Below are 13,313 nucleotides of genomic sequence, written 5' to 3'. Positions count from 1 at the left end.
TTAGCACAGGGCTAAATCGCTGGCTTTGAAAGCAGACCAAGGCAGGCCAGCAGCACGGTTCGATTCCCGTAACAGCCTCCCCGAACAGGCACCGGAATGTGGCGACTAGGGGCTTTTCACAGTAACTTCATTTGAAGCCTACTTGTGACAATAAGCGATTTTCATTTTTCATTTTCATGTAAATGGAAGGACTGTCAAAAAGCATATTGACCATTTGAGGAGTCTGTGGTGTTCCTTACGTTGCTTATTTCAACTGAAACTCAACACTTAGTCCTTAAGAATACAGAACTGATCAATAACATCTAACTAAGATCATCTACTGCTAATCTGACTACTGGTATAAATTATAATTAACCTTGCTCACACTATCTGCTCTTCTGACCTTCACTAGCTAACTCTTGCATACACTCCTCCCCTAAGGTATAGCATCACTACCTTATCTAGTTGTATCTGCAGCTCCCTCTAGTGGCTACTCTTGACACTACATTAACCCTTGTAATGCTGATAGTTATGAAAATACCACATCCCCCTTCTTTGTAAAAGAAAATTACTATAACATTGGCTGTGATATTTTCTGTCACCCTGACCTTACAGGTGTATTTCTGATTAATAGCTAGTAACTAACATGACTACAGTAATTTGTAATGACTATTACATCACTTAGACGAGTATAGTGTTATGGGCCAGAGTTTAGAGAACCCCAAAGTGTATCATGGAGTTCACCTGACCCCCAACTTTTAATAGATTGTGGTATGGGGAGCATACGGCCCACTCTACAGGTGTGGTACAGCAGAAATGGAAAAGTATTTTTTAAAGCAAAACAATGTTCATTCTATGAACTCAAGGTAGCCTTTTTAAAACATATAGTGAACATCTTCGCAACCATGAATTCAAATACAATCCCCAAAGAATACAACACTAAGTATTGCTTAATAAATTCCCAAACAACATCCAGAAGACAAAAGAAACACCTTTTAACAGAAGCACATTAGGTTTACATTCTCTACTGAATACATTTATAATTCTGAATTCACCAAATGATCAAGAGATGGTCTTTTGATGGCAGAGAGAACAGCAGTACACCTGCTTGGTCTGGCTTCAGCTCCAACACTGAAACCGAAACGAAAACACACCATGAAGCAAACAGCCTAAAACGAAAGTAAAAAGGTGACAGGCAGCCCAGCTCCACCCACACTCTGACATCCATTTCTTAAAGGTACATTTCTTAAACACACCTTTGTTAAACGTACTCTCACATGACACCTCCCCCCAAGGAAAAAAAAACCATCAACTTCAAGATGGTTTCATTTTTCACCTTTTCACTATCCTTTACGAAATGCACACAGAAAATATACTTTTTTGTTTCAAGAAACAACACATGCAAACAGGTATAATAATATAGTCCATTTTTTTCCCGTTCTTCTTCCAACTGAAATTTTTCTCGATTGTCAGTCTGTTTGAACAAGAAGGTCTCTGCACGATCCGTCCATTTCACTACACCTCAGCATTTCTCTTTAAAGTCAGATACTTTAGTTCAATCTGATCACAGAATCCCTTGCAATTCTCCAACACAGGATCATTGGTTATCACAGCTTTCAGGCAGTCAAATGTCTGTTGAAAGTCTGCTGTACATTGAAACTTTCGACGTTTCTTCAGCAAGTCTATTAGTGGAGCAATCACGCTACAAAACCTTTGTACAAATGTTCGATAAAATCCACTCATGCCAAGAAATTGCATTATTTCTCTTTGTCTTGAGGGTATCAGAAACTCCTCAATAACTTTTCACATCCCGCGTGACCATTCAACCCTGTCCAATTGTATGACCAAAGAAAGTAACCTGGGCTTTTCCAAATTCACTTTTGGCTAGGTTTACCACCAAACCCACCTCCTGAAGTCGATCGAATAACTCCATCAGATGATTTAAATGGTCTTTCCATGTCTGGCTGAAAATCACCAGATTGTCGATGTACACCGCACAATTGGGTAATCCTGAAACAACTTTCTTAGTTAACCGTTGAAATGTGGCTGGGGCATTTTTCATGCCAAATGGCATAACTTTGAATTGGTATATACCATCTTGAGTCACAAAAGCTGAAATCTCCTTTGCCCTTTCGGATAAAGGTACCTGCCAGTAACCTTTAAGTAAATCCAAGTTGGAAATAAAAGCTGATTGTCCCACTTTCTCAATGCAACCCTCCAAACGTGGGATAGGATAAGAGTCCGTTCTTGTAACTGCATTACCCTTTCTATAGGCCACACACAACTGTTGGGTACCGTCTGGTTTTAGTACCATCACTATGGGTGAGCTCCATTGGCTGCAACCCACTTCAATTATACCATTTCTAAGCATACTCTCAATCTCTTTGTTAACCTGTGCCAATTTTAAAGGGTTAAGTCTGTATGGATGTTGTTTGATTGGAACAGCATTTCCCACATCTACATCATGTATAGCCATTTTAGTACTTCCCAATTTATCTCCACAAACTTGCCCATGCGATATCAATAACTCTTTCAGGTCAGTTTGTTTTTCCTCTGGAAGGGAACTCAACAATTTATCCCAATTTTTAAGAACATTCTCGTTTTCCAATTTAATTTGAGGTATGTCAAATTCACAGTCATATGGATTTGGTTCGTCACTTTGTGTGAGAATCATTAAAACCTCCTCCTTTTCCTCTCCTTCCCTTTCAAAGTACCTTTTAAGCATATTCACATGGCACACTCAGTGAGTCTTCCTTCTATCTGGTGTTTTTACCACATAATTCACCTCACTTAATTTCCTTTCAATCTGCTAAGGTCCACAAAACCTAGATTTTAAAGGTTCACCTACCACTGGTAACAATGTTAAAACTTTATATCCACTGGCAAAACTACAAACTTTGGATTTCTTGTCCGCTACCCGTTTCATCACATTTTGTGCAACTTTCAAATGTTGTCTAGCCAATTCACCTGCTCTATTTAATCGTTCCCTAAAATTTGACACGTAATCCAATAATGCAAGTTCTGATTTCTCACTTGTCATTTTTTCCTTAATCAATTTAAGTGGTCCTCTTACCTCATGACCAAAAATTAGTTCAAAAGGACTAAATTTGGTTGACTCATTAGGTGCATCCCTAATTGCAAACAGCACAAATGGAATTCCTTTATCCCAATCCTCTGGATAATTTTGACAATAAGCCCTGAACATTGTCTTTAATGTCTGATGCCATCTTTCTAATGCTCCCTGCGATTCTGGATGGTGCACAGTTGATTTGAATTGTTTTATTCCTAAGCTATCCATAACGTCTTTGAATAACCTCGAGGTAAAATTTGATCCTTGATCCGATTGTATTTCTGTGGGTAGTCCATATCTAGTAAAGAATTTAAGTAACTCCTCCACAATCTTTTTAGCTGTAATATTACATATTGGAATGGCCTCTGGAAACATCCATTATTGTCAAAAGATATTGATTTCCACTTTTCATTTTAGGAAGTGGTCCTACGCAATCAATTAGGACCCGTGTAAAAGGTTCCTCAAATGCTGGAATGGGTATTAAGGGTGCTGGTTTCATCACTGCTTGAGGTTTCCCTATCACTTGACATGTGTGACGTGATTGACAAAATTTAACTACATCTTTATGTAGTCCAGGCCAATAAAAATGTTTTTGGATTTTAGCTTGAGTTTTCCTTATTCCCAAATGACCTCCCACTGGTACCTCATGTGCAACTCGCAACACCTTCTTTTTATACCCTACCGGCAATACTACTTGATGAACATCTGCACACTTTTCATCCGCCTGCATATGTAAAGGTCTCCATTTTCTCATCAAGACATCACTTTTACGGTAATAACATTCTGGTATCCACTCAGATTCCTCTTCCGTGTATGCTTTCTGATACATCCGTTGTATTTCTACATCTTTCTGTTGTAACTCTGCCACTTTTCCTGAACTAAAAATATCCGCCTCATCCTCCACCTGTTCTTGTTCTTTTTTAACCATCTAATCAAAAATCATTTCTGGTAATTGCACTTCAACTTCATCTTCACTCTTTGATTTCTCCTCTTGTCTTAACCTGTGACTTTGCGACCTTGTTACTACACAATCCGGAAAAATCCCAGGATATTTGTCCTTCAACACTTAAGTTGTCTGATTTTCCAATGGCTTATCAACCACAGTAGGCATCACTCCCACCTGCGATCCAGCTGTATCATCACCCAAGATAAAATGTATTCCTGGACAAGATAGTTTCTCTATTACTCCTACTACCACTTCACCACTCTTCACTGGATTTTCCAACCTTACCTTATATAATTGAACACTACTCCTCTCACCCTGAATTCCACATATTTCCACCTTTTCTGGCAATATTCTTCCCAGACTACATAACTCCTCATCTCCTACCATTAAAGAATGATTTGCTCCTGTATCTCTTAAAATTGTGACTTCTTTATCTGCTCCTGACACACATGAGTAAACTTTACTCACACAAGTAAATTCTTTAAAGAGATCTGGCATCTTATCAATCACCTCTTGATCAGGCTGTACAATCTTTTGCACTTCCTTCGCTTCACTTGGGCTTAACTTTACCACTTTCACAAACCCCACTATCTTATCCTGTTTTACCACATCAGCCTTCCCAGTGATTTTCTTCAACCACCAACACTGTGACTTTACATGGCCTAGTTTATTACAGTGAAAACATTTGAAACTTTTCATGTCTCTTCCACCCTCCTGGATTTCTTTTTTAATCTGAGGTACACTCTCCGTATTATCTCCCATCAGATTACCTTTACCTTTACCACTTGAGTATTTCTCATGTCCCAAGTTTCTATCCCTCAGAGGCTGAAACTGATGTCGGAAACCAAGCTTTGATTTATGAACTCATTCATAATCATCTGCCTTTTCTGCTGCTAACCTCGCAGTTTTAACCCTCTGTTCTTCCACATGAGTTCTCACTACATCAGGAATTAAATTTTTAAACTCCTCCAAAAGCATAATTTCTCTGAGAGCTTCATACGTTTGGTCTATTTTCAAAGCCCTTATCCACCTATCAAAATTACTCGGTTTGAGCCTTTCAAACTCCATGTATGTTTGACCAAATTCTTTCCTTAAATTTCTAAACCTTTGTCTGTTGGCTTCAGGCACTAGTTCATATGCACCTAAGATTGAGTTTAGAGAACCCCAAAGTGTATCATGACGTTCACCTGACCCCCAACTTTTAATAGATTGTGGTATGGGGAGCACATGGCCCATTCTACAGGTGTGGTACAGCAGAAATGGAAACATAATTTTTAAAGCAAAACACTGTTTATTCTATGAACTCAGTTAACATTTTAAAAACATACAGTGAACATCTTCGCAACCATTAATTCAAATACAACCCCCAAAGAATACTACACTAAGTAATGCTTAATAATTTAATAAAGACAAAAGAAACACCTTTTAACAGAAGCACATTAGGTTTACATTCACTACTGAGAACATTTATAATTCTGAATTCACCAAATGATCAAGAGATAGTCTTTTCATTGCAGAGAGATCAGCAGTACACCTGCTTGGTCTGGTTTCAGCTCCAAGACATCACTGATAAACACCCATTTCTTTAAAAAAATATATTTTTATTCAAAATGTTTCAATAATGTTTACAAACCACCACAAAAGAAAATATAATGCAACGAGTACAAAACAATATGCCACCAAAAACAACTTAACCCTCTAACTAATTAATAATTTAACAAACAAAGCAAAACAAGGTGGGGCATTTGCCCCTTACAAATAAAATGAAATAAACCCCCCCTCCCCCCCGGACTGCTGCTGCTGACCTCCATTTAACGTTCCGCGAGAAAGTCAAGGAACGGTTGCCACCGCCTGGAGAACCCCTGCAAGGACCCTTGCAAGGCAAACTTCATCTTCTCCAACCTGAGAAACCCCGCCACGTCACTGACCCAAGCCTCGACGCTTGGGGGCTTCGCGTCCCTCCACATTAACGAGTGTCTTCTCCGGGCTACCAAGGAGGCAAAGGCCAGAACTCCGGCCTCTTTCGACTCCTGCACTCCCGGATCATCAGATACCCAAAATATCGCTATCCCCCAGCTCGGTTTTACCTGAGTGTCCAAGACCTTGGACATAGCCTTTGCAAAGCCTTTCCAAAATTCCGTAACTGCCGGGCATGTCCAAAACATATGGGCATAGTTCGCTGGGCTCCCTGAACATCTCACACACCTGTCCTCTACCCCAAAGAACTTACTCATTCTCGCCCCTGTCATATGCGCCCGGTGCACCACTTTAAACTGAATCAGGCTCAGCCTGGCGCATGATGAGGAGGAATTGACCCTGCGCAGGGCGTCAGTTCATAGGCCCTCATTCAGCTCCTCACCCAGCTTCTCCTCACACTTGCCCTTCAGCTCCTCCACCGAGGCCTCCGAGGCCTCCTGCAACTCCTGGTATATCACCGACACTTTGCCACCCCCACCCACATGCCCGAGACCACCCTGTCCTGTATCCTCCGTGCAGGTAGCAGCGGGAATTCCCCCACCTGCTTTTTCACAAACGCCCGAACCTGCATGTACCTAAAAGTGTTCCCCGGGGGCAACCCAAATTTCTCCTCTAGCGCCCTCAGACTGGCAAAAGTCCCATTGATAAACAAGTCCCCCATCCTTTTGATTCCCGCCCTGTGCCAGCTTAGGAACCCGCCGTCTATCCTACCTGGAACAAACCTGTGGTTGTTCCGTTTCGGGGTCCAGGCTGAGGCCCCTACCTCCCCCCTATGCCATCTCCACTGCCCCCAAATCCCCAGTGTCGCCACCACCACCGGGCTCGTGGTATACTGTTTCGGCGGAAGCGGCAACGGTGCCGTCACCAGTGCCCCCAGGCTAGTATCTGTACAGGACGCCGCTTCCAACCATTTCCACGCCGCCCCTCTCCCTCCATTACTCATTTCCGAATCATAGACACATTCGCTGCCCAGTAATAGCTGCACAAGTTCGGCAGTGCCCCCCCTCCCCGACTGCGCTCCAAAAACAGTCTCTTAACCCACGGGGTCTTATTTGCCCACACAGATCCCGTAATACTCCTATTTACCCGCTTGAAAAAGGAGGACTTGGGGATGAGAATGGGCAGGCACTGGAAGACGAACAAGAACCTAGGCAGGACCGTCATCTTTACGGACTGCACCCTGCCCGCCAGTGAGAGTGACAGCATGTCCCACCTCCTTAAATCCTCCTCCATCTGATCCACCAGCCGCGCTAAATTGAGCTTGTGCAAGACTCCCCCAGCTCTTGGCCACCTGGATGCCCAAGTACCGAAAGCTCCTCTCCACCATCTTGAGCGGTAGCTCTCCCAACCTCTTTTCCTGGCCCTTCGCATGCACCACAAAAAGCTCGCTTTTTCCCACATTTAGCTTGTGTCCCGAGAAGTCTCCAAAATCCCTAGGTATCTGCATGACCTCCCGCATCCCCTCCACCGGATCCGCAATGTACAGAAGCAGGTCATCCGCATACAGTGAAACACGGTGCTCCCACTCCCCCGAACCAATCCCCTCCAGTTTCTGGACTCCCTCAACGCCATGGCCAGCGGCTCAATTGCCAGGACAAACAGCAGGGGGTACAAGGGTCAGCCCTGCCTCGTTCCACGATATAGTCTAAAGTACCCCGACCGGTTCGTCGAAACACTCGCTTCGGGGACTGATACAACAATTTGACCCACCCTACGAATTCCTCCCCAAACCCAAATCTGCCTAACACCTCCCACAGGTACTCCCACTCCACCCAAACACCCATTTCTTAAAGGTACATATCTTCAACACCCATTTCTTAAAGGTACTCTCACATGACAATAGGTTCATTATACAATCACAAGTTCCTCTAGTGGTCATCTTCTTCTCGTAGATCATCTCAGTGGAATGTTCAAGGTATTCAATTGCTCTGCCACATCTTCTAGCTGTGTCTGCGCAAAGTACAGATCTGGAAAGGCAATGTCCTTGAATATGTCATCACGTGCTACAACATTTGCACGTTGAGTTTACACCTTGTGCTTGTTATGCAACAATGCTCATCTGTTTCTCCTAAACAGCAATCCCTGTTCTGTTTGCACTGAGTAGGACCTAAGTTCTACCTGCTTCAGAACCATTGCAACCTTTTTGCCAGTCACCTGGATTCTGAATTCTCACAAAGTCACCTTCTTCAAGTTCAGCCAGAGGTTTGGTATGTCTATTGTAAACCTCTTGTTGCTTCTTTTTTGTTGTCGTGGTTTTTTTACATATCTTCTTATTATCAGTTTCTGGAGTCATGATCTCTAGGAAAGTGGTTCTTAGTCTTCTCCCCATCAACATTTGAGCAGGTGGGAGACCCGTTGATAAAGTTGTTGCTCGGTATACTAACACGCAAATGTCTTGAACATCTTCACTCGCTTTGCGGAATAACTTCTTAATTATCCCTACTTCTTTCTCTGCTATCCCATTAGACTGAGGATAATACAAGCTAGACGTTACATGGTTGAAATTATATTGCTCTGCAAACTGCGTCCACACCAAACTCGAGAAACATGGACCATTGTCAGAGACAAGGTTAAGAAGTATCCCATGGCGTGCAAAAATCGTTTTTGTTGCCTTAATCGCTGATCTGGCAGTCGAATCTTTCAGCATCATCGCCTCTGGAAAGTTGGAGTAATAATCTATGACTATCAGGTAGTCATGACCTTGGAAATAGAATAAATCCATGCCCACTTTGCTCCATGGACTGGTAACGATTTCCATCTCTTGCATAGTTTCTTTGCTGTCTGTAGGCTGATGCATCTGACAAATGGGATGCTTGAACATACTGGTGAATATCTCTGTTTATTCCCAACTGTATGGCTCACCTGCGACACTTTTCGATGCCTTGATGACCCTCGTGAATCTGCTGCTGAATCCCGAACTGTAAACTGACATGTATCACTATCCTGTCTTCCTTGAGCAGGCCACCATCAATTGTACACAGAACATAGAACATACAGTGCAGAAGGTGGCCATTCGGCCCATCAAGTCTGCACGGACCCACTTAAGCCCTCGCTTCCATCCTATCCCCATAACCCAATAACCCCTCCTAACCTTTTTGGTCACTAAGGACAATTTATCATGGCCAATCCACCTAATCTGCACGTGTTTGGACTGTGGGAGGAACCGGAGCACCCGGAGGAAACCCACGCAGACACGGGGAGACAGTGCAGACTCCGCACAGACAGTGACCCAGCGGGGATCGAACCTGGGACCCTGGTGCTGTGAAGCTACAGTGCTATCCACTTGTGCTACCGTGCTACCCGTGTAGCAAGACCATCTCTTATATCTTGAAAGGTTGATTTGCATCCAGCAGGCTATCCTTCTCTGAGGTACTGTTTCACCTTCTGGAGCGTCAAGTCCTTTTCAGTTTCAGCTTTTCTGATCTATAGTTTGTGGTCAGATACTGGTAGTATCTCGGAAATTAAACAAGCTTGAAATTCTACTCTTTGGACTAACTCACGTTCTGATGTTTCAGCATCAGTAGTTGCCCTGTTTTCCGAAATGTCAGCATCAGTGGTAGCTTTGGAGAGGTCGTTCACAACACTTAAGTCTTCCTTGGATTCTTCATCTTGGTCATCTGACGTACTGGTGAGTGAATCCTTCAACTAGCTGCAATCTTTCACAAGCATCCACTCCAATTAATGACGATTTCTCACCCTCTACCACTTCGAAGTCCATGGGTATCTCGATGTTCCCATTCTTCAGGACGAGACAGCATAACCCCTTTGTGGCTATCGTGTTACCATTGTAATCTATGAGTCTACAGGTGGACTACTTTATCAGAGGCTTTAGAATTATTTGCTTTACGGATCGATACGTGATAATATTTGCGTGCACTCCTGTATCTTAAATGGGATCCATTCTCCATTTATTTCTAATGAGACAGTCCACTCCTTTATTATCTATGAGAGTGCTTTTACTGGTCTTTCTTTGCGATCTAGTTAATCAATCCTAGTGATAGCTTCTATCCTGAAGATATCCGAAAATCTACAAAATTATGAGGGGCATAGAGAGAGTGGATAGTCAGAGGCTTTTTCCCAGGGTAGAGGGGTCAAGATGCGAGGGGCAAGGTTTAGAAGAGATGTACGAGGCAAGTTTTTTACACAGAGGGTAGTGGGTGCCTGGAACTCGCTGCCGGAGGAGGTGGTGGAAGCAGGGACGATAGTGAAGTTTCAGAGGCATCTTGACAAATACATGAATAGGATGGGAATAGAGGGATACGGACCCCGGAAGTGCAGAAGATTTTAGTTTAGTCGGGCAGCCTGGTCAGCACAGGCTTGGAGGGCCGAAGGGCCTGTTCCTGTGCTGTACTTTTCTTTGTTCTTTGTTCTTTGAATATAGTGAGCAATCCTCTCTATCTGCTGTGATTTTGTATTTTTTCTCTGCACTCTGTACACTTTGGATCCGCCTGCAATCACTATAGGACTGTTTAAATTTGGTTACTGGAACAGTTGCTGAGAAACGACACTGCTGCAAAGTTGTTCAGTTTACTGCAATTGGAACAATGTATCCCTCTCGTCGGACATTCACCCCCACAACCCAAAGATGTGCAGGGTAGGTGGATTGGCCACGTTAAATTGCCCCTTAATTGGAAAAAATGAATTGGATACTCTAAATTTATTTTTTTTAAATTGTCTTAAGGAAATTGACTTGGCCTTTTCCTTGAATCCTTGCAGTGTCTGTAGCCACAGTGCACCAACAATCATGTTAAATAGAGTATTGCGGTGATGAAGAAAGAACATTGATGTTTGTCCAAGTTTGTGTCTTAAAGGGGAGGTTGGAGGTGATGGTATTCTCCTGATGCTGCTCTTGTTCCTTCTGGCGACAGACATTTGCAGGGATGTTGAAGTAATCTTGGTGGGTACATATATTGAGCTGAGTGGCAGATGCACTGTTCAAATGAACTGCTCTGTCCTGGCTTCTGTTGAGCTTATCAAGTGTTTTTGCAGCTGCGCCATCCAGGTGAATAATAAGTGGTCCCTCACACACCTGCCTTGGACCTTTTCAGTGATGGAGAGGTCTGAATGGGTGACCGGATGAACTAAAAAGTGTCCAGTTTCTGCCTGTTCTTGTAACCATGGTGTTATTGGGGCTGGTTCAGCTTAGTTATTAGTCAATGATGACCATCCAAGGTGTTGTTGACAGGGAACTTGGCCATGATGGTTCCATTGAATTTCAAGGGGGGAGGATTGGGCTTCCTCTTGTTTGAAATGGTCATTATCTACCATTTGTGGCACATAAATGTTATCTGTCCTTTTTCAGCTCAAGCCAGGATATACATCCTGCTGTAGGCTGGCACAGGCTGTTTCATTATTGCAGGAGTTGTGACTGATGCCGAGCATCGTCGTCAGCAAACCAGTCTAGCCTTGGCCTTACGATGGAGGGAAGATCATTGATGAAGCAGCTGAAGATGGGTGGGGAAAGGACTCTTCTTATTGTTCTGGATCTGTGCTGACTGGTCTCCAACATCCTAGGTCCTCTTTTTTGTGTCAGTTATGACTCCAACCATTGGAGGGTTTTCTCGTTAACCCTCATTGACTTCAATTGTGCAAGGCTTCCTTGGTGCCTTACTCTATTGAACGTTGGTGACGTTGAGGGCAGCTCCTTCTTCTGTGGGTTTGGAACAGAGGTATTACTTAAAGTTACTGAATTCTTTGAGACAATATTTTAAATGACTTATAGAACATTTTGGGCCTTTTAATGCAATTCCCTCAATTCAAATACCATTCAAAGAGCTTATTCTTTAAAGAAATGAGCTGTGAGAGACAGTTAGAATCAAGGGCTTGTCCATGAACCCAAAATTGGATTACATTATTAATGTCACTGAGACACATCTGGCAACATTTACAATGTACAGTGAATTTTTTTATAATTCATACATAATAAGGTTTATATTTCAGTGAAGGTCATAAAGCAAAAGACAGGTGTGTTATCATTGGCCATAATACCATTGATGAAACCTGATTTAAAGCAATACTGTATGTTGTGAAGCCTCCCAGAATGGGAGTTTGTAATGTAGTACTTCTCAGACTCTTAGCCTTGAGTAGAATTGGTTCGTTGTTATTGAAAAAGGAATCGCAGAAAATTTATTATCTGCTCTATAGTTTGTTGGTATTCTTTATCATATTATTTATATTATAATTTACATTAAAGGAGATGGATGGATGTGGGGAATAATCCCTGTCCAGAGTAGCCCTATATCTCACTCTGCCTCTCTTTGGATAAATCAGCTTGAACCAACAGTTTAAAAAAAACACTTGGCAACCAGCAATGATTTGAAAGCCAGGGCGGGCCAGTGAAAAATGGACATAATGGCAGCGTCGCTCTTCGGCAAATTTGTCTTTTGTTTGCATTCACTTATAGACTCAGCTAGAAGAGACATTGTTGATGTGTGTTCTGCTCCACCAATCTTGGTCAAGGGAGTGGCCCACATTTAATACTAAACCTCCAGAAGAAGAGGGTTGATCTGAATCTGTCTCATCCTGCAAAGAAGCACATCCACTTGAGTATCTGAGCATCTCTGAATTAATCTAATGCTCTCAATAATATTAATGTAGCTGTCTCAGCCAACCCTGTGATCCACATGACCAGAAAAACTCAATGGGGAAATATGGACCCAAAATACTATATCTCCCTGAACCCAAAATAGACTTTGAAACAAAAAGAATGGTATCCTTAAAACCGAATAAATATTGGCCTAGAAATTAGGTTGTGCCGTTTCTGTTTTCTGGGTGCTAATTGGATTCTTCACCCTTAGGGGGTGGCACGATGGTTAGCACTGTGCCTCACAGCTCCAGGGTCCTGGATTCAATTCCAGCTCATGTTGATCCAATGCGTCTTTCCTAAAACTAACCTAAAAGGGTAATTTCAAATTGAATGGGTCATTAGCATTCAAAGACACTGGCTGTCTCAAATTCTGAAGGTATGGAATTCACAACACCCGATATCTAATCGATCCAACCACCCACCTTATTTGGAAAAGGACTTGGAACAGGTCAGGTGATGTGACAACCATCCTTTCCGTTTGCACTTAGAATAACAACAAGAGGCTGTTCTGCAGACGAAACTCCACCCGAAAGCCATCAAACCAGTTGCAAATCATCTCAGCAGCCAAAGTAATAAACAGCAGTATGCTGAAAGTAAGGGAAGGACTCCTACCAACCTGTTGCAACTTCGAGTCACCTGAGAGCCAACCTCCTGAGAAACATGGCTACAAGAAGCCTTGGAGCTTACTGAGAATCTTCTGCTATACAAGACCTTCACTTGAATTAAAGCATGAACTCATCGAAGAAAATATAGGC

At 42.7% G+C, this 13,313-nt stretch overlaps 1 protein-coding gene across 1 annotated transcript in view; it reads left to right on the top strand.

Moving 5' to 3' along the window:
* The window catches only part of sumo1 (small ubiquitin like modifier 1), a 101,068-nt gene extending 87,996 nt beyond the window's left edge, over positions 1 to 13,072 (top strand). The window contains exon 6 of the mRNA XM_072487060.1: positions 13,047 to 13,072. Within this exon, the coding sequence (XP_072343161.1) occupies positions 13,047 to 13,051 (5 nt within the window). The 3' untranslated portion in view covers positions 13,052 to 13,072. The remainder of the gene's footprint in view (positions 1 to 13,046) is intronic.
* The last annotated feature ends 241 nt before the right edge of the window (positions 13,073 to 13,313 follow it).

This window comes from Scyliorhinus torazame, chromosome 21, assembly GCF_047496885.1.
Source record: "Scyliorhinus torazame isolate Kashiwa2021f chromosome 21, sScyTor2.1, whole genome shotgun sequence".
Classification (NCBI taxonomy): domain Eukaryota; kingdom Metazoa; phylum Chordata; class Chondrichthyes; order Carcharhiniformes; family Scyliorhinidae; genus Scyliorhinus; species Scyliorhinus torazame.
This window is presented reverse-complemented; position numbering and strand designations above follow the sequence as displayed.